Source organism: Hylobates moloch, unplaced genomic scaffold, assembly GCF_009828535.3.
Source record: "Hylobates moloch isolate HMO894 unplaced genomic scaffold, HMol_V3 SCAFFOLD_11, whole genome shotgun sequence".
Classification (NCBI taxonomy): Eukaryota; Metazoa; Chordata; class Mammalia; order Primates; family Hylobatidae; genus Hylobates; species Hylobates moloch.
The window spans coordinates 107,138,812-107,164,885 of record NW_026652286.1 but is presented as its reverse complement, the minus strand read 5'-3'; the positions used below and the strand labels follow the sequence as shown (position 1 = coordinate 107,164,885).

Genomic DNA, 26,074 nt, shown 5'->3' with positions numbered 1-26,074 from the left:
GCAGGTGCTTCAGGTACATCCGTGTGCAAGCATTTATATGTGCACATGACATATTTCAGAGTGTGTGTGTGTGTGTGTGTGTTCATGTGGGTGAATTTGCATGTGTAGCTGCCTCTGTGTGCATGTTTTGTGCCTGCGTAGATGTCAGTACATTTGTGTGTGTCCATACACTTGGGATGTTGCCAAAACTTCCCACCAAAACGAATGGCAGGCTGTTGTCTCTTCACTGAGCCTTATCATGCTAATTTTAATCTCCTATTATTGTTTTAAATTGGCTCTAAAAATTAATATTAAAAATTCTGTAAACAGAGCCTGGGACTAAGACGCGAGACAGGTCCCTAGAAAGCAGCTTCATTATCACAGTTGTTCCTGCCAGAATGCTGAGGTAAAGCCGAGAACCCCTGCAGACAGCATCTCCGAGCCACAGCCCAGCAGGACCAGTCGGACCGCAGCCCACTTAGTCCAACCCCCTGTTTCATTACTGAAACTAGCCCTGAGGGGAAGTCTTTTGCTAGCGCCTTCGGAACTGGCCTGAAACCCAGGCCTCCTCGTCGCCATGTCCCTGAGCTCTCTTGAGCTCACCCCTCATGGGAGTGTTTCCCTGTTGGTAAAATGAGGGTCTGGAACGAGACAGTCTTCATGGTCATTTCTGTCCTCCCATTTGGTGATTGTGTGACTGCGGCTGGCTGGCTTAGCAGAGGAGGGAGGCAACGTGCCCTCCGGGATGGCCTGGCCCCTCCTCAGTGCTCTCTGGTGCCCCTGCCCATCCTGCTTCTGCACCTGCCCTTCCCCTCCCTTCAGCTGGTGTGGAGTCTAAGGAGAAGCAGAGTATGGAGACTAGTAAAATACCAGACAACACAGACTTAGGAAAGGCCTCTTAGCAGAGCCTAGAAGAGAGGGTTGTAATAGGGGCAGAAGCAGGTGGAGCAGGGCTGGCTGGAATCCCACGCGTTAAGAGAAGGGAGAAACGCTCCTGAACTGCAGCAGGAGGTACTCAGGTTAGACTCAGAGGAAGTTTCTTGCCGGCAAAGAGGGCTGTTAAGCACAACAATGAAAGAGCGCATGACAAGGAGGGGCAGTTATCCCTAGGGATAGTCATTAAGGACACTTTCACATGTCTGTGGCATGATATGGACGGTGAGGTGCCTTCCTCCGCTCAAGGTCTTGACCAAAGTGGCTGATTCTGGAGCCTCTGCCCCCTCCCCACCTGCACATCCTCAGTGGGGAGAGCAGGGCCCGGCTTGGTCCTAACAGGGCAGAAAAGCTGAAGGAAAAGAGGCCCGTGGTCCTCAGCCCCAGCCCATAGTACGGGGGCACAGCTCTGGTTAAGCAGTGCCTAGCAGTGGGGCTGGAACTGGTTTCCAGGGAAGGAGGGAGACCCTAAAGAAAGTACCGACAGTCCCTGGTCCCGCCGCGAACCCCGCCACGGGAGTTGGCCTTCTGGGGCTGTGAAGAGGACACAGCGGGTGTGGCCTGAATACAGGTGTCCAAGAGCACCGGGAGATGCCAACCTCTAAAATGCGTGCAAGGATGGCTTCAAAGTCTCCGACAAGCTGAAGGAGTACCTGGAACATATAGCTCCATGGAGGGCTTCAAGCCACCCTACCAGTGCACCCACAGACGTCCAAGAGCGCGCCCACCCACTGGCCTCCGTCCCCCGCCCACCAACACACCGCGGCAGAGGCCCGGGAAATTCCTGGAGATCCCGCTGCCCCCGGCCTCCCCGCGCCTGTCCGCCCACGCAGGCCTCCAGGCCCTCTCTCTGGAATGCCCGGTGCACTGGCCCGTTAGGGGAGGTTGGGGTGAGGCTGACGCGCGGCAGCTCGAGGGGCCCTTCCACGGCGCAGCAGAGCCCACAGGTGGGGCCGCCCTATGGCCGCCTCCTGAGGACCCCCGCGACCACCCCACACCGGCACCCCGCATCCTGGCACGGCACCGTCCGCCCCCACCAGCCACCTCCCATCCGGGGTGCCTGAAGCCAAGGAGGGAGCTGCATCCCCCACCGGCTCCCCAGCTCGGCCTCCTGGTCCCAGAGAGCCGTCCCCCCACCCTCCTGCAGCAGCCCGGCCGGAAACAATCACCCTTTGAGAGAGGCTGCCAAGCTGGGCGCCAGGAGCAGCCAGGATGGAGGCGGGGTGGAACGGGGGTGCAGGCGGGGGCCGAGCTTTAACTCTCGAGAGCCGAGACCTGGGGGTGCGTTCGGCCCCTGCCCGCCCCCCCTGCTCCGGCGCCCGCAGCGGGAGCCGCCTCCGCGGGGGACGGTGCCGGGGGAGGGTGGGGGGCGGAGGGGAGGTGATACCAACCCCCGGGGGGGTCCCCTCGCCGGCCTCCCTCCTCGCGCCCCCGCCTAGGCTGGCGAGGTTGGTACCGACCATGAGCAGCTCGGGTCCCGCCGGCGCTGGCGCGGGCTCGGGGCGGGGGCGGGGCGGGGGCGGAGAGCGGGTGGGGGCGGGGCGGGAGGCGCCGGCGGAGCAGCGGCGGCACCGACACATCCGCCGCCACCTGGGGGACTCTGCGCCGGCCCGGTCGGCTCGGCTGTGGCCGCGCGCCCCGCTCGCCCTTCTCGCCCCCTCGCCTGCTCCCCGCGGCGCCCTCCCCGCTCCCCTCCCCGCTCCCGCCCCCCTCCCGCGCCCTCCCTCCCGCGCGCTCCCAGCCTTCGGCCGCCGCCTCGCTGAGCCCAGAACGAGCCGGGCCGGGGCGGCGGGGCCGGGCGGGGCTGCGGGCGGGCGGGCGGGCGGGTGCGCGGACCCCGCGGCTATGAAGTGGCCCCCGGGGGCCCGGAGCCCGAGAGTCCCCGGGGAGGGAGCCGCACGCCGCCCAGGGCAGCAGTCTAGGGGCGCCGGGGCCGGGGCGTAGGGGCCGTCGCCCGCCATGGACCGCACCAGAGACGCTCCGGACTCGTCGCCGCAGGTCAGTGCTCCCCGCGCCCCCGCGGGTGCCCCGCCGCGCACAGAGCCCCTTTCTGCGTCCCCATCGGTGCCCACGCCATGTCCTCCCGGGCGCGCGCTGGGGTGTGTGTCTGTGTGCGCCGCGCGCGCTGGGGGCAGCCGGAAAGGGGGCCGAGAACCGAGCTCGGGCCGGGAGGCGCTGCTGCCGAGGGGCTGCGAAACGAAACCCGGCACCACCTGCCCTCGTCGACCGGGATTAGGGGAAGAGCTGGTTCTCAGCAGGTTCTAACAATTGGCCCGGGCTCTCAGCCGTCAGTTCCTGGCCCCCTCAGCAGGTGGTTTCTGGTGGCCGGATGAGGAGTCAGGGGTCAGTCGTCCCCCACCTCCCCACCCCTGCTGCCCAACAGCCCTCTCTGGATCGCTCTCTGGCTCCTGGGCACTGCCAAGTTAACTCTCTTGAGGGGGCCCGAGCTCTGCGGGGCATGCTGAGGGACCCAGGGGTTGCAAGGGTGGCACAGAGCCCTTGGGACCTTCGGTGTAGCAAGGAGGAAGGAGGCGCGACCAGTTCACCACCCTCCCATCTGCGCCTGGGCTCAGGTCTGAGGTCCCAGTCCCTCCAAAGTCAGAGCACACAACTTCCAGAAAAAGGAGGCTGAGAGTTGAGGCAGGAAATAGGGAAGGAAGCCACCGGGTCCGACAGTGCCAGGGAAAGGAGGTGACAGCCCCTTACCAAGCAGCTAATGTCAAGAACCACCCCCACATGCACACATGGGGAGCCTTGGCCCACCTCCCTGTCCCCTTCCTCCCCCAGCCAGGCCTAGCTGCATGGATTCTTGTAGAAGCTGGAGCTGAAGGACTCCAGACCTATAGAAAGGGGACCTTTCCTGACAGTTGCTAGCCCAGTGCATGGGCACCAGCGTGGGTGGGGTGCCCAATGGGGCCTAGAGCTTGGGCTGTGTAGCATGCACTGTTGAGAATGTTGGGGTACGGACGTCGTAGGGCCTAGCACTGTGCAATGCCTAGATGTGTTTGTGTGGAAATGGGAGGTACATCACTCCCTAAGTTACTAGGGCTGTGGGGCATGTGGCTGCATAGGACTGTTGTTCTAGGGTTTTCTAAGATTTGTCTTCTGTCATTATGTCTCCCTACCTCTGCTGGTAGCCACGACAGAGATTGAGACATTTCCTCCCAGAGTCTGCTCAGTTGGTGACCATTAATGGCCTTACTGGACCAAACATCAAGCCTTCCCTTTCTTCCAGTGGAGTGAAGACCCTTTCCCAGGGTCTTCAAACAGACTTCTCACTCTGCCCAGTCCATGCCCAGCACTGCCAAAGGTTCCAGAGCTGAGAGACATTTTCCCTCTTCCCCTTTTGATGGAAGGAGAAATACTTGCTAAGGTTAATGGGACTGGGAGAGTTAATGCATCTGTGCCCCATTCAGCACTGGAGCCAGGAGCTCGCTGTTCCCGTTTCTGTGCCTGACCCCAGGATGCTTGGGGATCACTCCAGGTCCAGGTGAGCTGGAAGCTGGCAGGTGCTGTGTTGAATATGTGTGTGTAGGTTTCAGACTGGGCAGGTACTCACTGTTCCGCCAGAAGCAGGGGGCAGGTGAATCACTGAGGGGATCAGCTCCAGCAGCAGGATTGGAGCCTGTGGCAGAGGCCAAGGAGCTTCACGGGAGGATGCCCTGGGGCAAGCCCAGTTCCCCAGCTTAGGCTTCGGGGGAGACCTGAAGGTTCTCTTAGTGGTTTCTCAGGGATAAGGGGACCAAGTCAGATGTACTTTCCTAGTTGTGGAGCACAGCGTGATGAGGCAGGCCGGGAGCTGGGAGTGTGAGATGGGGAAGAGGATGCCCTGACTGAAAGGCTGAGCGGACAGGAGCACGATGCTCCATTGTGTCTGGAAGAGAGGGATGAGTGTTCCTCTCTGATGAGAATGGAGAGGAGGAGAGGAAGGGGCTGAGGAGGAGGAGGAATCTGAGAGAGAGCCTGACTCAGGCAGAGAAAGAGGCAGTGAGACCAGAGACAAAGGCACGGAGGCGCACTGGCGGACGGCAGAGGGAGGCCCACAGGCAGAAGTCAGGGCGGGCCGAGTGGTGAGTTGGGGCGGGCTGGGGTCCTCCCCCTGTTCCCCTACATCGACCTCAGCAATTGTCCACCCCTGCAGGAGGCCCCCCACTGGAGCAGCTGGACATTCTACTGAGGAAGGTCTTTCCTGTGGCTCTGATGAATGTAAGGGTCTTTTAGACGCAAGCCCAAAGGCAGAGGGAGGACAGGCTATGAGGTCAAGCACATCTTGCAGGTCAAGCACATCAAGAGCTTGCAGGGACTTTCAGGGACACCCTTCGACCCTGAGCATCTCGCAGTGCTGAGGGTTCCTCTCCATCTTCTGGCCCCTGCCCCAGCCCTCCTGGGCCTGGAATGCAGGGCAGTGAGGAAGGATGTGGGGTCTGGGGAAACCTGGCACTCAGGAAAAGAAGAGAAGTCATGCACCCCCTCCCCAGACCTCCAGGCAAAAAGACCTTTGGGGACCCTACTGAAGACTAGCCAGGGGACATGGAAGAAGTGCAGTGGGGACAGGCCCTTGGCCAGGCTGTCTGAGGTCCAGTCTCAGCTCCATCTGTGGCTAGCCAAGTAGACTTTGAAAAAAACAGAGCTCTCTAAGCCCCGGCTTCCTGACAGTCTATAAATTGGGAAACCGTCATCCCACCAGTTTTTAGAAGAAATACTAGATGAATTTTAATTTAATCGTTTATTTTATACACCCTCACCCCCTTTCTTCCAGGATGAGGATGGCTCTAGAATTTGGAGTAGCAGTGTCAGGCCAGCCCTGGAGCCAATCCCACTGGAATCGGTGCAGGCTGTCCCACCTCCCTCCTCACCCACTTGAGTCATCACACCTCCAGACTCTGGGCTGGACCCTCCCTTCCTTATCCCGACCCAAAGAACCCAGAGCCTGCCTTGGCTCAGAGTTTGTCCTTTTGCCAAACACAAAATAATACTTTCTTGTCTAATTATTGTTAAATGTAACAATTTATCAGCAAATGGTCGTCTAAAAAAAAAATCGTGACACAAAAATTTCAGATCTGTGAGCCCTTCTTATCCACGCTGAAAGGTGACAGGGTGGTCAGGGAGCCCCCAAAATTCAGTTCACTTGCACCAACACTGACCAAGCACCGACGGTGTTGGAGGCTCTGCACCAGGTGCTGGGAACGTGAAACATCAAATAATCCAAAAATCCAAATCTAATGTTTTCTGTTTAGCTTTGGAAGGGTTATGTGGGTTGCTTTTTTTTTTTTTTTTTTTTTTTGCAGCTACAGCAAATTTACTTTTCTAATGAGGTTTAGCTCCAGCCAATATTAAAATGAGTCTGTGCTCCCTGCGCACACACCAGCTGACAGCAGGGCAGGAGGCAGCCTCCGCGCCAAGTGCCTGGCAGGGATTAAGGCTTTGCCACTGATAAGCCCGAAAGTGGAGAGTATGAGTCTGGATCAAGAGTTGACTGGATTTGAGGACTAACCTTGCCCAGGGGGCTGTGGATTCCACGGCTCAGTCTTCTGAGCCATGGATGGCAGGAGCTGTCTCCTCTCATATGTGGGAAATGTGAGCCAGCTCTCTGCTCACAGGAGGAAGGCCGAGAGGGACGGGGGAGTGGAGACATGAAGGCGCGGTGTGGGGAGTGCCAGTGGCACTGTAGTTGGAGGCCTGGCTCTGCCCGTCCTTTCTGGCTGGCTGTGTGGGCCGGGGTCCTCTCCTTCCCCTCTGCCCGTCTTGCTTCCTCTGTCTATGGCAGGTGGGCAATCTGGCCTCTGAGGCCATGAGTCTCTCGTTGAACTCTGGGCTACTCATTTGGCCATTGTTCAGAAACTATTAGAGCCCAACACTGGGCACGGGGGGCTGCATCCTGAGCAGCTCCTGAGCACCCTGAGCAGCTCCTCAGTCACACCAGCCACATTTCAAGTGCGCAGCAGCCACATGTGGCTAGAGGCTGCCAGCTTGGGCGGCACAGATACAGAACGTTCCCGCCAGCACGGAAAGTTCTAGTGGACAGAGTGTTGTGGACCTGAGCCTGAACAGGTGTTTTGGCAGGGTGGCTAAGTGCAAGGTCCTGCTGGCTGGATTCATATCCTAGTTCTGCCACTTAGTAGCTGTGTGGCCCCAGGATGTTGCTTAACCTCTCTGTGCCTCAGACTTCTCGCTTTTAAAATGAGGGTAATAGGATGTTTCTGAGGAGGAAATGAGTCATTACAGTTAATCATGCTAATCACTCAGAGCATGCAATAGCAAGAGCTTTTTTATTTGAAAATAGAAAGCCGTTTTTATTATTCATTTATTTAACAATTCACTTAAAGGCTTATTGAAAAGCCCACTCTGCCAGGCCGCCCCCCCCCACCCACCCAATCAACACAAGTCCTTGCTGCCTCCTGACCCTTCCTGAGCCTCCACCTCCTCCCCTAGGATGGGATTATTCCTGACCACACACCCCTGGGGGCTAGAATGAGATGAGAAAAGCATCCTCGCTTTATGCAGATGCAGCCAGATCGAGAGGCTGACGCTTTTTGGAGGTGAGTGCAACTGAAATTCTGTTTTGTCACTAAAAAGCGTCTGCTAAGCCCCCGTACTTTCAGAATAAGAGCAGCAAAGGAGGCATGGTTAGCTGCCACCAGCCAGCACCATGCCGAGCAGGGATGGAGGAAGGGATGTGAGGGGCCCCTGCCTGGGTTCACCCCTCCCTGGTCTGGAGGGCAAGAGAGCCCAGAGGCTGCTGCGGGCTCAGTGGAGGGAAGTGGCGGGAGCAGAACCTGCAGGTCTCAGAGGCCAACTGTGCTGCCAGGAGCCCCCCGGGTGCCGGTCCCAGCTGCGTCTGCAACTCACTGTGCCACAGACACTGGTGGGGCCTCAGTTTCCTCATCTAAGACAAGGGGCAGGGCCGCATGAGCGTTTCCTCACCTGGAAAAATCACTTCCACACAGCGACCCGAGCCGGAGGCCAGAGGGAGGGAACCTGCCTGCCAAACCACCGGGGTGGAAGGTGAGGGCGGGCCTGAGGGGCAGGAGCTGGACACCCCAGGCTACCTGGCCGCCAGCCTTCTCCGAGAAGTAGGATTCTGCAACCCTGGGCTACTCCCTTCTTTTCACAGATGAGGGGACAGACAGCCAGAGCAGCCCTGCTCCTGTCTCGGGCCACAGAGCAATTTCACACAAGGCAGAGGCTGCGTGCCTCAGTGCCCTCCCGGGCAGATTGTTGGTACTGTTGGCAGGCAGATGTGTGGGGGCTGGGGGCTGCCTCCCCCGGGGTTGGGGCACAACACTGAGACTCCCAGGGCCCCTCACCTCCTCTCTTCTCCCTCAGACGGCTGGGTCCAGGAAAGCCAACCTCAACTATCCCTGACAGCCCTGGGGAAGGTCAGCTCCTTCAGGCCACAGGCAGCAAATTAAAAATACAAACTAATGAAACCCGTGAATCGCTAGCCTGCCAGAGTGTGTGCACGCACCCTCACCAAAGGACCTCACCAGGCGGGTGACCATCGGCGGGCCCTCCGTGGCTTCAGACCTGGGTTTGGGGCTGCCTGGTGCCTACCTAGCCCGGACATGAAGCCCTCTGGGTCCCCGTGGCTGATGGGGGGTCCCCTTGGGGGCGTCTTCCCAAGCTAAGGAGGTCACCACTGCTCTGACACCCTTGAAGATAAGTCCTGACCCCCAAGGAGTGCTGGTGCTGAGTCCCTCTGAGGCAGGGCTGTGGCAAATGCCACCTCCATGGTGTTGCTGGCAGGCTGTAGGTGCATATCAACAGTATCAACACCCCCCAACCCTGCTTGCCTGCCCCAGCCCTTCTCCTTCCCTCCTCTTCCCTCATCCACAGACCACAGAGTGGGAGAGACGGCCGCTCGTGGCATGGGGAGGACACTGAGCCCAGAGCGGCCCAGGGACCGGCCAGTCGCACCCGCACTGCAACTGACCGACACAGGCCCGGCCCAGCTCTGCCAGCCTGCCTGGGCTGAAGTACAGCCTCTGGGCGAGCTGCTTTCCTCATGGTCAGAGAGTTTCTGCACGGAACTGAAGTATCACTCTCCTAACTCATCGCCTGTCCATATTAGCTTCTTCTCCCACACATAAATCTCTCCCTCAGAACAAGTGCTCCAGCGCTGTGTCTCTGCAGCAGCGAGAAAGTTGCAGGCCGTCAGTGGGACACGCACACTCTTCCAAGTGGCATACCTGGGGCCTTGGAGGGGGGCCTCCCGCAGGCATGCCTGGTGCCTGTCACCGTGATTCCCAGGAAGGTGCATGCTTGAGATCACACACAGACACCCAACCCAGCCGTGAATGCTCACTGAAGCCCAGGGTGCAGGCCCCGAGGGGTGTGCCGTCCTTGACTATGTCTAAACAGATGTTCTGGATGAATGACAGACTCGTTTTCATTGTGATTTAAAAAAAACACATAACATAAAACTTACCATCTTAACCATTTTCAAGTGCACAGTTCAGTAGTGCTGAGTATATTTACATTGTGAAACAGATCTCCAGGTCTGTCTCATCTTGGCCATTGGAAACTCTGTACCCATTCTGGAAACCATCATTCTCAGCAAACTATCGCAAGGATAAAAAACCAAACACCGCATGTTCTCACTCATAGGTGGGAATTGAACAATGAGAACTCATGGACACAGGAAGGGGAACATCACACTCCCGGGCCTGTTGTGGGGTGGGAGGAGGGGGGAGGGACAGCATTAGGAGATATACCTAATGTAAATGACGAGTTAACGGGTGCAGCACACCAACATGGCACATATATACATATGTAACAAACCTGCACGTTATGCACATGTACCCTAGAACTTAAAGTATAATAAATATGTACATATATATAAAAAAATTAACTCCATACCCATTAAATGACTCCCATTCTCCACAACGTCCCAGCCCCCACAAGCCACCATCCTAGTTTCTGTGTCTGTGAATTTTACTACTCTGGATACCTCATAGAAATTGAATTGCGTGAAATTTGTCCCTTTAAGACTGCCTTATTTCACTTAGCGTAGTGTCCTCAAGATTCGTCCATGTCAGGGCATGTGTTAAAATGTTCTCCCTTTTTAAGGCTGAATAATATTCCATCGCATGTGTACTCCACATTTTCTTTATTTTATTTATCCAGTCATCTGGTTGACAGGTTATTTGATGCCAGGCTATGGAGCAAAAGCTCAATAAATGGCAAATTCTCCCCACTTGCCCTTCCCACTCAGGAGATGTCTCAGCAGAGGGGCCACCCAGCAAATACTTCTGCCCAGAGGGAGGCATGTCACAGTGTCATGGGAGCATCAAGAAGGAAGGCACCCCATCCTACCTGGCATCTGGTCTGGCCTCTGGGGCTCCCTTCCTGCATCCAGGGCTGCCCAGACACCCTGTGGTGCCCAGCCCTGAGTGTGAAGCCCCTGGGCTGAGTGCACCTGGCCTGGTCCTGGGGGCTAAGCAGCTCAGCAAGTGGAGGGACAGTGAGGGAGGGAAGCATGTCCCAGGCAAACGTACCAGTGTGAAGGGATGCCTGCCTCCTGCTCTCATCCCTCCTGCCTTCCCGGGACCCCGAGAAAGAAATGGGCTGGGTACTCCTAGAGTCTCCTGGGGACAGGAGCCCGGGAGAGCCTGGAGACCCCCTCCCCCAGGTATGTGGAGGCCTGTCTTGAGCCTGTGCCTTGGGCTCCATGTCCGTGGTGGACCGTGGATCCGTAGCCGCCCTGGTGCTCACTGTGTGATGTGTGGCCTAGGAAACCCAGAGATAGGATCAGCACACTCTACTGTCGGGGGCACTGAGACTGAGGACCGTGGGACCATTGCACCCACACCTCCTCTGCTGTGGAGGGCACACACTGCCCACTCTGGTTCACACATGTGCTCGGGGCAAGTCCCCTACCCAAGCCCCTTCGACTTTTTTTTTTTTTTAAGCAGAGTCTCTCTCTGTTGCCCAGGCTGGAGTGCAGTGGTATGGTCGTGGCTCACTGCAAACTCCACCTCCCGGGCTCAAGTTATTCTCCTGCCTCAGCCTCTCCAGTAGCTGGGATTACAGGCCTGTGCCACCACACCTGGCTAATTTTTGTATTTTTAGTAGAGACAGGGTTTCACCATGTTGGCCAGGCTGGTCTCGAACTCCTGACCTCAAGTGATCCACCCGCCTCAGCCTCCCAAAGTTCTGGGGTTACAGGCATGAGTCACTGTGCCTGGCCCAGTTCAACATTTTATGTTAATTGTTTCTTCTCCAGGCAGTGGGTTTAGCTGACACTCCAGAGGAGGGAGGGACCTTAGGGGCAGGACAGGTGTAATAGAGGGAGGTGGGGGAGCCCTGGAAGTGGGAGGTGGTGAAAGTAAAGTTCTCTGGGAGCCTGAGCCTGCATCCTGGGGAGACGGGGCAGGGAGTGATGGCCCTAGACCCCCACCAACAAGTCAGTTCTCTGACAGCTCTGGAGGCAGGAGAAGAGACAAGGGTTGGGGAATCTCTGAAATCACTCGTCCTTCCTGAGTGTCTTTCTGGGAAGCTGGGCAGAGACACAGGACCAGACTGGGCAGGGTGATGGGAGGGAAACAGCAGCCATGCACTGGGGCATCCCCGCGACTTGACGCTAGCTCAGTGTGTCAGTTCCAAACCTCAGTCTCCCCACCTGAAAAAGCAGGGTGAGGGGATGGGTGCCCACCTCATCTCAGGTGGCTGCACCGAGGCTACAGCAGGAAAATGCATGAGAAAGTGCCTTGTCGTTAGGCCGGGCGTGGTGGCTCACGCTTGTAATCCCAGCACTTTGGGAGGCCGAGGCGGGCGGATCACGAGGTCAGGAGATCGAGACCACGGTGAAATGACCACGGTGAAACCCCGTCTCTACTAAAAATACAAAAAATTAGCCGGGCGTGGTGGCGGGCGCCTGTAGTCCCAGCTACTCGGAGAGGCTGAGGCAGGAGAATGGCGTGAACCCGGGAGGCGGAGCTTGCAGTGAGCCGAGATCGCGCCACTGCACTCCAGCCTGGGTGACAGAGCCAGACTCTGTCTCAAAAAAAAAAAAAAAAAAAGAAAGAAAAAAGAAAGTGCCTTGTCGCCTGGCCCGCTTGTGCAGGGGTGCGTGCTCCAAGCAGGAACAGAGGGAGCCGGGGCCACGGCACCAGGTTCCAGGGACACCGCCTCCCAACAGTGGTCAGGCTGCCCTCCGCAGGCCACACCCTTTCGTCACAACTGCATGCTGGTGTGCCCAGTTTCCACTGAGCCCAAGCCACAGCACCGCCTCGGGCTGGGGAGAGAGGGATGTGTCCGAAGGCTGGTCGCCACTAAGCCATGAGGAAGGAGCCAAGGTGCCTCCTTCCTTTGCCCTTCCTCTCCCAGGCACTTGGATTCAGCTGAGTTTTACTTTTTTTTTATTTTTTATAATTTCAGCATTTATTTTAGATTCAGTGGTACATGTGCAGGTTTGTTACCCGGGTATATTGTGTGATGCTGAGATTTGAGGCATGACTGATCCTCTTACCCAGGTACTGAGCATAGTAACCAATAGGTAGTTTTTCAACCCTACCCCTCTCCCTTCTTCCTCCCTCTGGGACTCCACAGTGTCTATCGTTCTCATCTCTATGTCCAAGAGTACCCGATGTTTAGCTGCCATTTATAAGTGAGCAGTATTTGGTTTTCTGTTCCTGTGTTACTTCACTTAGGATAATGGCCTCCACCTGCAACCATGTTGCTGCAGAAAAAAACATTGTTTAATTCTTCTTTATGGCTACGTAGTATTCTGTGGTGTATGTGTACCAGGTCTTCTTCATCCAGTCTACTGCTGCTGGGCACCAAGGTTGAGTCCATCAGTTCCCTATTATGAATAGTGCTGCGATAAACATATGAGTGTATGTGTCTTCACAGTAAAACGACTTATATTCCTTTGGGTAGACACTCAATAATGGGATTGCTGGGTCAGATGTTTAAGTTCTTTGAGAAATCTCCAAACTGTATTCCACAGTGGCTGAACTAATCTACATTCCCACCAACAATGTATAAGTGTTCCCTTTTCTCCACAGCCTGGCCAGCATCTGTTGTTTTTTGGTTTTTTAATAATAGCCATTTGGACTGGTGTGAGATGGTGTCCTGTGATTTTGATTGCATCTCTCTAATGATCAGTGATGTTGAGATTTTTTCATATTTGTTGGCCACTTGTACGTCTTCTTCTGAGAAGTGTCTGTTCATGTGTTTTGCCAACTTTTTAATGCTGGTATTTGTTCTTTGCATTTAAATTGTCTAAATTCCTTATAGGTTCTGGATATTAGACCTTTGTTGAATGCTAATCTGTAGGTTGTCCATTTGCTCTGTTAAGAGCTTCTTTTGCTGCACAGAAGCTAGTTTAATTAGGTCCTACTTGTCGATTTTTGCTTGTATTTTGCAGTTGCTTTTGAGGACTTAGCTGTAAGAATTTTCCCAAGGCTGACGTCCGAAATGGTGTTCCTTAGGTTTTCTTCTGGGATTCTTGAAGTCTTACAACATTTAAATCTTTGGTCCATCTTGAGTTAATTTTCACATATGGCGAGAGGCAGGGGTCCAGTTTCATTCTTCTGCACGTGGCTAGCCATCCGCTGAATCTTAAAACAAGGTGGTGGTGGTGGTGTTTGTATTTACCACTGTGTTCTACATGATCTAACATTCATAGTGCCAATTGTGTGCCAGGCCTTATGCTAGGTGTCTTCCATGGATTCCCTCGTTTGATCTCAAAGTAGCCCTGTGAGAGTTAAAGGTGAGGAAACTGAGTCACAGGGATATTGGTGTAGCTCTGCTTTGGGTTGGGCTCTGGGCCCTGGTGTGGGAATGCAGAGGTGAGTAAGGCCAGGCGCCCCCAAAGGAGCTCCTGGCCCGGGGCTAGGGTGCAAATGTGAAAGCCGCAGGCAAAAGGCAGGACCCGGAGCGGGAAGCCCCATGGTGTGGGCACCTTGAGTGAGCAGACCAGGGCAGGGGCAGGGCCAGGGAAGGCTTCAGAGTGGGAGAGGGAATGCCAAAGGCACAGAGCCCAGGAGAGTCTCCCCTCGCCAGCACCTCACCCAGAACCGCAGAGACAACAGCACCAAGGGAAACTGAGCAGCCTAGGGCAGCATGACAGCAGGAAGGCAGCACTGTGGGGCAGCTGGCTGCTCACATCCTCCCTCTGGGATGTCCCCACCTTGCTCACAGCCTGAGAGGTTCTGCAGGGCTGTCAGCTAACCCAAGCCTCGGACACTCAGTTCTAGGGCCGAACTCACCTGGTCACCTGGCTTGCTTATGTCCAGGCCGTGCTGGGCTCCAGCAGGTACCAAGTCAGTCACCATGACCTGTGCCAGGCTCCATGCTGCGGACGGACACGCTCGTCCAGCCCATCAGGAGAGACCCTTGCTGCAACCAGCACCCAGATCCCAAGCAGCACAACCTTGGGCTGGGCCTCCTCTGTAGAGAGAGTCAGATGAGGCGAGGCTCACAGCCCTCCTAGCTTCCAGGGTCCAGGATTCTAGGGCATCCCAGCCTTTCTGGGTTCTGGACTGCCCTCTGCCACTGCTGGGCAGCCTGGCAAAAGGGGAGGTCAGTGCTGTTAGCAGCAGCAGCTTCGACGGCTTGCCCCCGGGCCCTGCCATTCATTGGGTAGCAGAATGTGCCTCACGCTCTGGGGCCCTACGGGCCTGGCCCCCACTGAGCAGGCGCCCTGTGATGGGTGTGCGCCCACTGGAGGCAGCACTCCACCCATGGGTGTCCTGAGCAAACCACAGGCCTCTCCTAGGGTGCATACATTGCTGGCTGGCTGGGGAACCTCTCAGAACAGAAGCAGGTTGGTTGGTGTGTTAAGAGCATTTTGCTGGAACCAGGGTCCAGGGGCAGGACCCAAATCCTGGCGTGGTGTCTTCATAGTGCTGGAATGATGTGTACGGCTGATTCTACCCCACCTGTCTCTGACGGGTGAGGTGAGGCTGGAGGCGGGCAGGGATGTGGGGAAACCGCTGAACAGGAGCAAGTGAGAACCCCTTTGCTCCCGTCATGCAGGTGAGAGGAGCCATTCTGGGGTCACCAGCTCATGAAGGCTACAGTGAGGCCCCCCAGGGAGGGAGCAAAGCAGAGAAACCATCCAGTCTGCACAGGGCACTGGCTCCCACAGCCAGTGCCTGCACACAGGTAGCAGTGGGCTCTGGTTAGAGAACCCACCACCCGCTGCACCCAGAACAGACCTGCTGTTGATCCATTATTATATCAGCTCATCACATTTTCAAAAGCATCCTGGTTTGGATAAGGAAGTATAAGGTCACACTAGCTCTGATGAACAAGGGCAGGGAAGTCTCAGCTGCCAGCCAGGTGTGCAGCTGCAGCACAGAGGCCTGCCTGGGGCACACAGCTAGGAAGAAACCCGTATGTCCCCAGAGGCAGGGGCCAGCTGGCCATAGGCAGGAGAGGGCCCGGGAGGGAGCCAGCAGTGGACCCAGGGCCAGGAGAGATGGCACAGAGGCACGGCAAGGACCCCTGCCTAGCCACTGCTGCCCAGAGGAGTGCAAGGAGATGGCTGCTTTCTATCTGGACCTGGGACACTTGAGACAGTCACTCAACCCCCTCATGCCTCAGTTTCTTCATCTGTAAAACATGAACAAATCTTTGGGATTACACGGGTTTAACCACTAACTGAGATAACAATGTGCAATCATTTTGGAAGCCACAAATCACTGAGTGTGAGCTGCTGTGTTTCGTAGTTTTTAGGAGCAGTGGGCCCCGCAAACCCCAGTGCTGCAGCGAAAGTGAATTGGCCTCTTGGCATCACCCCATCTATGTTCCAGCATCCGAAGCCATTGGGTGCCAAGGGCAGGCACATGAGCTACTCTTTTATTTGAACAGGGACCCAATTGTGGATTTGTCAGCAGGGCACAGAGCAACACCGAAACCCAGCTAAGAGCGTGCAGACACGTGCCTGTGAACACACGTGTGCTCACTCACGGGGTGCCGGCCATGAGCACACATGCACACATGCATGCACATGGGTGTCAAGCAGCAGGCCAGCTGCCCTGTGAAGTCACTCGGGCGGGCAGTTCTGTGGTGGCAATCGCAGCCGCGATGACCTGTCGGAGCAGAATACTCAACCCCAGTGGTTTTCTTGAGTCGAATTCCAAGCAACATATCGAGGAGCACAGGGAGCAGGCACCTGAGTCACCGTGGCCAGACTGGCGTCTCCCCAAATCATCAGCCTCGCGAGAGTGCTGGGCACGGGGGAGGGGACGCCGGGACCAAACCCATGCTTGCTGTTCCTCACTGCGGGGCCCCCTAACTGCCACTCGGGCCCGGGTACACCCCCACACGTGCTGGACCCTGGCTGAGGTCTGGCAGAGAGGAGCAGGCAGGGCATGGAGGCCCGGGCACGGGAGCAGCTGACAGCTGGAAGGAAACGAGACGGATGCTGGTTTGCAATGGCCGGGCCTGGTTTGCGCTTGGGCCTCTTGACTCAACTTAAGAACCCTCTCCCTGGCTCTGGCCCCCCCGCGGCTCTGGGTGGGAATGGGGCACTGCCCTCTGGCATGGGCCGTGGTGCCTCTCGCCACAGGACGAGGAAAAGGGTGTCATGTTGGAATTTCAGGGATGGAAGCTCGGGGAGCACAGGTGGCCAGGGAACAGGAGGGACGTGGTGGGAGTGGTGGGGCGGGCCCAGGGCAGGCTTCCCTGAATGCCAGGCCGGGTACGTTGCAGTCGGGAGTGGCACAGGAGGATCTGAGCAGGCCGCAGGGTGGGGTTGGAGGGTCTGACAGTGTGTGGACTCTGAATTGAGGAGGAAAGGCAGGCGTCAGAGAGATCACCATAAGGACCATTGCGGGTAAAAACTTGACCTGGCCCAGGATCAGGGGATGGAGCCCTAGGCCGGGGCAGCAGTGGAAGGAGCTGAGGCCCAGCCGATGCAGGGAGAAGGTGGAGCCAAGGGCAGCCCTGAGGTTTTCATGCCAGGACCATGACAGAAAGAAGGGGGCTTGGATGAGAGCTGCTTCCAGAGGAAAGATGGTGGTTGGATCTGAGGTTGTGTGTTGGGTCACAATGGACATGCCAGGCAACAAGAGGGGTATAGCAGCTCCGTGCGAGAGATGGGGAAGCTGAGGCCGAGGGAAATCGAAGGATGTCGTCAGGAGCCTCGTGCTGGTGTTTTCTCCTCTGGCGACCCCAGACCCTCCTCTCCACCTGCCGCTTCTTTGGAGGCGACGTGGGGCTTTCAGGTCCGTGGCCTCCATCTGCCCTCCAGCAAGCAGCCGGAGTTCAGCTGGAAGGAGGCAGCGGGAAGCCAGGCCGAGCAGACCCGTTCCCTGCCCCTTCCAGGCTGCAAGGTCAGCAGTGACAGCAGCTGCTCTTTATTGGCCCAACTATGTGGCAGATAGTTTGCCTGATTTTTTTTTTCTAGTTATCCTGACAGCCTAGTGGTAGGAGCGGTGTTTTTATTCCCATTTTACAGATGGGAAAATGAAGGCCCAGAGAGGTTACCTCACCAGAATCCCATAGCAGAGGAGGAAAGAGGCTGGCAGGTGCACAGGGTCGTCTGGCTGCGGGGTTCAGAAACTTTCTGCATCGCACGGCCCCTCCATGCACAGCTCTTCCAGGACAGAGGAGAGCAAAGAGGTGGTGGCAGGGAGGTGGCAGAAGGCTATGACTGTGGCTGGGATCTGCCGTCACCCTCAGTAGCTATGGGACTAGGCAGGGTCTGAGGAGCTGAGGGCCAGACATGGCCCATCTGCCTTGGTGTGGGGGACAGAGTCTTGGGTATCCTTGGAAGCCCCACCCCCCGGTGCTCATGCCTTCGTGCAGTCCTCACCTTTGGTGTGGATGGCATTCGTGACCAGCCCCTAGCCAGCGGACTGTGCAAAAGCAGTGGGCCGTCACTCCCAGGATCACGCTGTGCTCCGTAAGATTCCGTCTGCTAGCAGATTGGCTCACCCTTCCTTGCTGGTTTGACGAAGTAAGTGGCCACGTTGCAGAAGCCGACGTGGCAGGATCTGCAAGCAGCCTCTGGGAGCCGAGGGCAGTCCCAGCCGACAGCCAGCAGGAAGCCACGGCCCGCAGTCCCACCACCGAGTGAGCCTGGAAGCAGAGTCTTCCTCAGTCAGCCTCCAGATGAGAACACGGCCCTGCCGGTACTTCACAGCCTTCTGAGACCCTGGACTCCTGACCCGTAGGAACTGAAGAGAGCCAGTGGGGGCTGTCCTCTGCCAAGTGTGTGGGAATTGGTTAGACAGCAATAGGATAGGAAATGAACACACTTGTCTTGGGAGTGGGGACATTTCCTTCCAAAAGTGGGCCTGGCTTTTAGAATGGGCCTAGGGCAAGGATGGAAAGGTAGCAAGAAAGGAGGGCAAAGGAGGTTGGGGAGCGAGCACCTTTCAATACCAGACTGCAAGCACCTTTCAATACCAGACTGCAAGCACCTTTCAAGCACCTTTCAATACCAGACTGCAAGCACCTTTCAATACCAGACTGCAAGCACCTTTCAATACCAGACTGCAAGCACCTTTCAATACCAGACTTCTCCCCCAGTCCCAGGCTGGGCTCCAGGGTTCTTTACAAGGACTACTTGCCAGTCCCACAAATCCCAAAGTTAGCATGAGCCTCAGGAATCCCTATCACGCAGGCAGGGGCCAAGTGGCCAAGTGGTGCTCTGTGCACCATCGTCTGGTCATGGTTATAGCACATTCCTGCCGAACGCCTTCCTCCACTCGGCCAGGCAGGAGCGCCCCCACCCCCATCACCATCATGACCTGCTGTGGGATGGCTCCTCTCTGGGGTCTTCCACAGGCCTGGCTCACCACTGTCCAGCGTCCCACAATCCTTTATCAGGTTTGTTTCCTTCAGCCAGCCTTCTCTCCAGCTGCCGCTCCCTCTCCGGCTCTCCGTCCCCCTGCAGAGCGTCTGTGTGCCCATCCCCACTTCCCCACCCGCCCCAGGGGCGTGCCCCAGCAGAGAGCAGCAGCATGTGATGTCGCCACACGATGAAGCCGCAATTCTTGCTTCAGGGCCTCCTGCATGGAGGCTCTGGGGTGAGTGGATGAACTGCTGCCTGAAGACCACTAGCTACATGATTCAGGGAACTTCAGTGACACCAGCTGGGGCCGACAGTGTGCTCAGTTCAGATTCCTGCAGTTAGCCAAATGGACTTTCACTGGCAGAGCACTATACTAAGCCAAACCCCAATTTTCATTTTTTACTGAATCATAATCAAAATCAAAGCCAAAGACTATTTCTGAAAAAAAGAAAAACAAAGGAACTACCTAAAAAAAAGTCAGTGAATTACATTTCTGATGCTGGAAGAAAACCAAAGTGTGAAAGTATTCTCTGCACCAAATCAGAACAAAACTAATACTTCCTTCTGCCCAAGTCCTTGGCTGGGTTTTCCCAGTTAGAACGGAACAAGATGGTTTGAGATCGGGAATTCACGCTGCCCTTCCATCAGCGGTCCCAAGTGTGAGCCCTCAGTGACCCAGGCTGGGAAGCAGAGTGCAGACATCCCGGGGCCCGAGCCTGCCACTCTTCCTCCATGAGCATGGCGAGAGCAGGGTTGGGGGGAGACCAGCAGTGCCTTCCGGGGGGCACTCGGCCTGACCACTGGGGTAGGCCATGCAGGGGATGAAAGGTCAGGGGGCTCTGGCCCTGGAGCAGGGTTGCCCAGTGGGTGGGCACGAGGGTGGGCCAGGGGAGGGTCTGCAGGGAGAGGTGATGTGGGCACGGGTGGCACTGGACACAGAGGCCAAGGCCCGAGTTTGAGCAGCTCTGCTGGCACCTAATGCAGTGACCTTGGGCTGATCACACAGGCTCTCTAAGCTTCGGGGTCCTCACATGCAAAATGGGGACGAGATCTGTGTGTCTGCCTCATGCCATAGCTACTCTGAACATTGAGGGACTGGGCTTTATGACAAAGGGAGTCTTACTGTTTCAATGTAAGATTCAGAGTGGAATCTGCTATGGGACCCCTCCCCAACCCTCTGCAGTTGGTGGCCAGGGCAAAGGAGGGGCAGGGGCCTGGGAAAGTGGCCCCTATATGGTGTGACGTCAGTGCCTGTGTCCTGCCCCCCAGCAGGGCCGTGGTGGGCCCGGGAGGGGGTGGTGGTGGGGGCGGGAGGGCCGAGGTTAGGTTAATGAAGTATGGATTGACTGGGCTGGGAGCATATTAGCTGTGGCATCAGGCATTTCCTGAGCAGCGCCTGCAGAATCAATACTAATCCGCTGATCCCATTAGGGGCACCTGCAGATCTGTGGGACAAAGCCTGTCCTTCCCTCTCTTTGGGGGCACTCGGGTTCCTGGGTGACAGAGATGATATGAACAGCAGCTGTCTTAACCAGCAGGTTGGTGTTCTGCATCCGGTCCGCACAGCACACTGACTGGTGCCTGTGTGATGCCCGGGGCTCCCTCTGCTGTCACCACTGAGCCCACGCCCTCAAGAGTCAGTGACGCTGGTTCCCAGCCTGTTCACAGCACTCACCGTCTCGCTTGTTATTGTCATCACAGAATGTCATGTAAACTGTTGAAATAGCGTGTTGAAGTAAATGTGTTGTTTCTATGAAAATTTCATAAGGTGAGTCCAGAAAAAAGTTCTCCAAATTAGGTAAAGACTGGTAGGGAAAAGTCATATTCTAAAGGGTACTACACTCAGACTGCTCACCAAGTGCTCTTCAGCTCTTGAATCACTTTAAAGAAATCAAAACTGGAGTGCTGCGACGTGGCCGATGTCAGACGGTCAGCACAGACCTCCCTGACCCTGCGTTGGCTGAGTGGAAGTGCTGAGAGCCAGCAAGCATGGGTCATTTGGATTTGGGAAAAATTAGCGTGCATTGTGCAGTCCTGGGGAAACAGCATCTATCGGACAACTGGCTCTGCAAGCTACTTAAATTGAAATGTATGGCATGTATGTATCATTTGGAAAGATTCTTCGCCTTAATGGACTTTTTTGATTAACCACTTAACTACTGTTCCCAATCTTACTGGGTAAAAAGGCTTTTATCGTCCTCCAGAGATGAGTACCTTGGACAGTGTCTGAGCTTGTTTGTAACCTACCACGCACGTGCATACAGGCCTTTGGGAACATTTTGCATTCACACGTCACCTGCACTGGAGCGAGCTGTGTCGTCTCTGCCCCTCCAGACTGAGCAAAGCTTCCCCACCTATACTGCTGGATTGCCCACGGAATCCAACACAGTGCTTTGCCTGCTACAGATGCTCAATTAATATTTGTTGAGTGAAATTAAATAAGCTCCTCTCCTCAGGGACTGAGGCATTGCTGAGGCCTTCGTTTGAACACCTGCAGGCTCAGAAGAAAACCTTTCCATGCATTTACAATCGGCCAGCCTTGAACCAACCTTGCACATGCTCCAGCCTCACGTGTTCTGCCCCAGCCTGGGCCAATCAGAGCCTTCCCATCTGAGTCCCAGACACCCCCTAGTCCTTATTCACAGCCCACAACACCCTAAAACCCATAGATAAATTCCTCTCTGGAGGTGCCATGGCTCATACCTGTGATCTCAGCACTTTGGGAAGCCAAAGCAGGAGGATCTCTTGAGCCCAGTAGGTTGAGACCAGCTGGATAGCATAGTGACTCCCTGTCTCTACAAAAAAGAATTTTAAATTAGCTGGACATGGTGGCACGTACCTGTGGTCCCAGCTACTTGGGAGGCTAAGGCAGGAGGATCACTTGAGCTCCGGAACTCAAGCCTGCAGTGAGCTGTGATCATGGCACTGTGCTCCAGCCTGGGTGACAGAGTGAGACCCTGTCTCAAAACAAAACCAAATGCCACAAATTCCTGCAGAGAGGTGTCCCCAGCGTGGCCGATCTCCAGAGGCATATTGGCCCTTAAGTCAGGACTCAGTTCCACGGGAGGCTGTTTTGTTGGTGTTCTTGCCTTACCTCTGGCCCTAGGTGCCCACTGAGCTACACTTTCCTCACATAGGACACCCCTTCATCTTCGCAGAGCCTTATGATAACCTCCAGTTGCTAAAATGGCAGGATTGTTGAAACTTCAGCTCAACCTCCCTATTATAAAGATGAGGTCAAGGAGGGCAATCAACATGACCCAGGTCCCCGTGGAGCACCTGCCGGACACATCCAGGCCACCACCCTCCCATTCCCATGCGCTGCCCCAGCTTCTGCTCCCCACTCGGGAACCACCCTCCACTCTCCCACAGGGCAGCACTTGCTTCCACCTGAGGCTCTGAGGACACCCGGGGAGGGCAGGGCACAGCCTTTTGTGTCTCTATTTGCTGAGAAGCCTGAGACATGAGGTTGGTCACAGACATGGTGCAAGTGTCAGGATGGGAGTTGTGACCGCGGCAGGCCTGGGCCCTACACTCACACACACTGCCCACGCCGCGTCCTGCTTCTCCACGAAGTCCCCCTTGTGCCTCCACCCATCTCCCCCTCCAGCACCCCATTCTTCCCCGCGCTTGCCCCCATCTCCCGGGCTCTCCTGGGTGTGGCCAAGCCATTCCTGCACCTTTGTGCTGATTCTTCTGCCTGACCCAAGGGCCTAGAAGCCATTCTGGGATCCTTGTTGGAGACAGCCCGCGACCACAGACAAACACCGCCCTCCTCCAAGCCCCAGGCAGAAGCAGCAGGCTGCAAGAGGGGACCAGTGCTGGCCAACCTTGCAGCCCCATCTCAGACTGGGGCCCAGAGCTGGGGGCAGGTGCAGCCCACCCCGCTGCCTGGCCCCAGGCCCCCTGCCCAGCCCAGGCATCACGTCCCACGACCCACCCCCTGCCGGCCAGCTGGCCTTTTCCAGGCTGGGGGCTCTCTGTGTTCTGCCTGATAACCGCCTGGTAATTAGCTCCACGATTTTGCTACTATGCTTATAATAGCCTCCATTAAAGTTATGGGGTTTTCAAGCCATAATGGCTTCCAGAGTAATTAATGCACAACTGGGTTTATTGCTGAGTTTATTTTTAGAGCTTTTCTCCCTCTTTCCCCCTCCCTTTTCTCTCATAGATGTTTTGACCAAAAAGACTGGATGGGAGCAGAAAGCACCCCACGGCACCCTTGCTCACAGGCTCTGTCCTCCCCTCTCTTCCCTTCCTGCCCCTCCTTCCTGCTCCAGCCTCCAAGCAGGTGTGAGGGCCCTGCAGTGGGGGCAGCCATTGCAAAGGAGGGTGGCTGTGGTCCAGGCCAGAGGAAGCTTTTGGCCTGTGTGTGCCCCTTACCCACCCTGCGCCTGGCCCAGGTTCGAGAGGCTTGGGGGCTTGGGACCTCTTATCCTATGCCCCCGATGACAGCATAGAGCCGGATGGCCTGGACTCAATTCCGGCTCCACCATTTCCTAACGGTTGACCTCAGGCAAGTTACTCCCCTTCTCTGGCCTCGATGAACCCACAGGGACCACAGCCTGCCTACTGCACAGGGCTGCTTGGCGTTGCAGGAGCAGGTGCATGTGAAGAGCTAAGCCTCATCTTCGGACCTCTCTCATGCTATAGGAAAGTTTGTATGAACAGCAGTGCAAGCGGGCACAAGGGAGGCTGAGCAGGTGCCAGAGTGGGCGGGGGCTGAGAGGCTGCCCCAAAGGAAAGGAGTGGCCACAGGGACTGGGCTGGCGTGACACTCATCTTCTCTCCTTGGCTTTCTCCATCCTGGTATTAGAACCTTCACCAAAACCAGGAGCACTTGAGAAAGCTCCTTCGAGAGTCTCTGATAACACAGAAGAAATCTTGCTGGACATTTTTGAAGCCCCAGCCAGGCCCAGCCTCCCCGTCCTTCATCAGATGTGGCCTAAGATCACACTTGCCAAAGCGTGTCTTGACACACAGCCCCGTGCAACCTGAGCAGTGGCCTGGGTGTGGAGGGACAGGCTAAATCTGGGGGATGTGGCATGAAGTCACTTGCATCTCAGAACACAGGACCCAGCAGGCATCCCATGTGGGGTTCTAGGCTCTGTCCCTCACTGGGCCAGCAAAGAGGAGTTTGGGGGCGGACACAGACACACACAGCCTAGAATGTCCACTATCTCCTACGTGCGTGTGATGTTGAACCCCAGTGGGTCTTCCACTCGGCAGGGAATGGGTGGGGGAGATTCTCTGGATAGTGTGGGTCTCTGATGGCAGGGTGTGGGCAGGGGATGCCGGCCGTCCCAGGAAACCACAGTGCTCCTTAATGGAAGACAAATCCTCGTCTTCCACAGGCATCAGAACTATTTGGAGAGAGGACCCGGTGAGGCGAGGAAAACACACTATTTTGGAAACTCAGGGGCTAAAAACCCTTCCCAGCCACAGCGCTCGACTCTGCCTGCAATGGTGAGCACACGTGAGCTGGGGCAGGAGCAGGCAGCACGGCCCCCAGGGGAGGTACTGTCCCTGTCCAACATTGGGCACTGGGACAGGTGGGCACAGCGAGGCCGGCTGGGCTGCCCGAGGCTGCCTGCCCTCCCCACCACCCCCACGGGTTCCTGCTGCATCATGCATGGTGCTCAGCACAGAAGTGAAAAGGGAGGAGAAGAGGATGTGACAGTTTCCAAGGTGGTCAGGAGGTCTCTTCACCCAGTGTCCTTGCCATGTGAGAGAACAGTTCCCAGGGATGCTACCAGTGGACCCTCTGCAGGACTGAGGAATCCCAGTGGCTCATTCTCCTCACTTGGGCCCCCTGCTGTTGTCATTTTGGAGGACTGTCTCCCCTCAATGTGGCAGCCCCTGTGGGGACCCCTCTTCTCTTTGCTGCTGCCCAGCCCAGCACCTGGTGCTCTGTCCTGCACAGCGCGGTGCTCCACAAGGACGTCCTATTGACACGGAAGAGGAAGGCACTCTCGTACTTCCCCCCAGGGCCCGTCCCAGAAACATCTCTTCTTTGTCCTCAAAAGACTGTCACCAAAATGCAAATTGAAACCACTTTGAGATACTCTCTCACACCAGTCAGAATGGCTATTACTAAAAAGCCAAAAAATATTAGATGCTGGTGAGGCTGCAGAGAAAAGGGAACACTCTGTTGGTGGGAATGTAAATTAGTTCAGCCACTATGGAAAGCAATTTGGAGATCTCTCAAAGAACTTAAAACAGAGCTAACATTCTAGCCAGCAATCCCATTACTGGGTATGTATCCAAAGGAAAATAAAGTGTTTCACACAAAAAAACACCTGCACCTGTATGTTCATTGCAGCACTATTCCCAATAACAAAGACATGGAATCAATCTACGTGCCCCTCAGTGGTGGATTGGATAAAGAAAACATGGTACATATACAGCAAGGAATACTACACAGCCATAAAAAAGGACAAAATCATGGCCTTTGCAGCATGGATGCAGCTGGAGACTGTTATCCTAAGCAAATTAACACAGGAACAGAAAACCAGATATGGCGCGTTCTCACTTATGAGTGAGAGCCAAACACTGGGTACTCACGACTGTAAACATGAGAAGAATAGACACTGGGGACTCTAAAAGGAAGAACGGCTGAAAAACGACGTGTTGGCTACTATGCTCGTACCAGGGCAACGGGATTCATCATACTCCAAATCTCAGCATCACATGCAATACGCCCCTATAACAAACCTGCACATGTGCCCCCAAATCTAAAATGTTGAAATTATTTTAATATAATAACTTATAGTACATATATGGTAAAAAAAAAAAAAAAGAGAGAGGGAAAGAAAAAAAAACCTCTCGCCCCTTTATCCAGGCTTTGATAAGTAGCTGGCATTTTAGGGCTCACGGGAGTTACCCTGTTTAATTCTGAGAATGACCTTATGAGGTAGGGATCCACAGTACCCCATTTTATAGATGGGAAAACTGTGGCATGGAGAACTGAAATGACTTGCAAAGGTCTTACAGCCTGTGGGTGGCACAGTGTCTCTGCAGTCTGTGCTTCTGACCCCTGCACCCCACTGACTTTCATAAATGGAGCAGCGCCATGGCCCTGTGCCTGTGGGAAGGACAGAGCCCATTCCACTCAAACAGGCAGACAAAAGAGGTCCTCAGGTGATGGACGGTTGAGGCTCCATTGTGGAACCCCTGATGCTGTGTGTCCCAGAGCAGGGCCTGGCCTTGCTGGCATCCATTCCTATACCTGGGTCTCTGGCTATCCGCTTCTGCTCTCTCTTGCAGGTGTCCACCCCCCAGGGTTCCTGACCCCCGCCCCTGGACAGCGACCCCTTCTCAGACTCCAGTTGGGCCGGACTCTCCAAACCTGCTTCCGCAATGGGTGGGTTGTGAGTGCTGGTAAGACCTGCTAGCCAACATTCAGCTGCT

At 55.9% G+C, this 26,074-nt stretch overlaps 1 protein-coding gene across 3 annotated transcripts in view; it reads left to right on the top strand.

The window, feature by feature from the left end:
* Nucleotides 1–2,468: 2,468 nt before the first annotated feature.
* B3GAT1 (beta-1,3-glucuronyltransferase 1) overlaps nt 2,469–26,074 on the top strand; it is a 32,913-nt gene continuing 9,307 nt past the window's right edge. The window contains exons 1-3 of one of the 3 annotated variants that reach the window (XM_032167954.2): nt 2,580–2,910; nt 7,345–7,451; nt 25,931–26,027. In XM_032167954.2, coding sequence (XP_032023845.1) covers nt 26,024–26,027 — 4 coding nt within the window. In that variant the 5' untranslated portion in view covers nt 2,580–2,910; nt 7,345–7,451; nt 25,931–26,023. Of the gene's footprint in view, nt 2,911–7,344; nt 7,452–25,930; nt 26,045–26,074 lie in introns of all 3 variants that reach the window. The other 2 variants (XM_032167953.2, XM_032167955.2) reach the window with 2 other exon arrangements.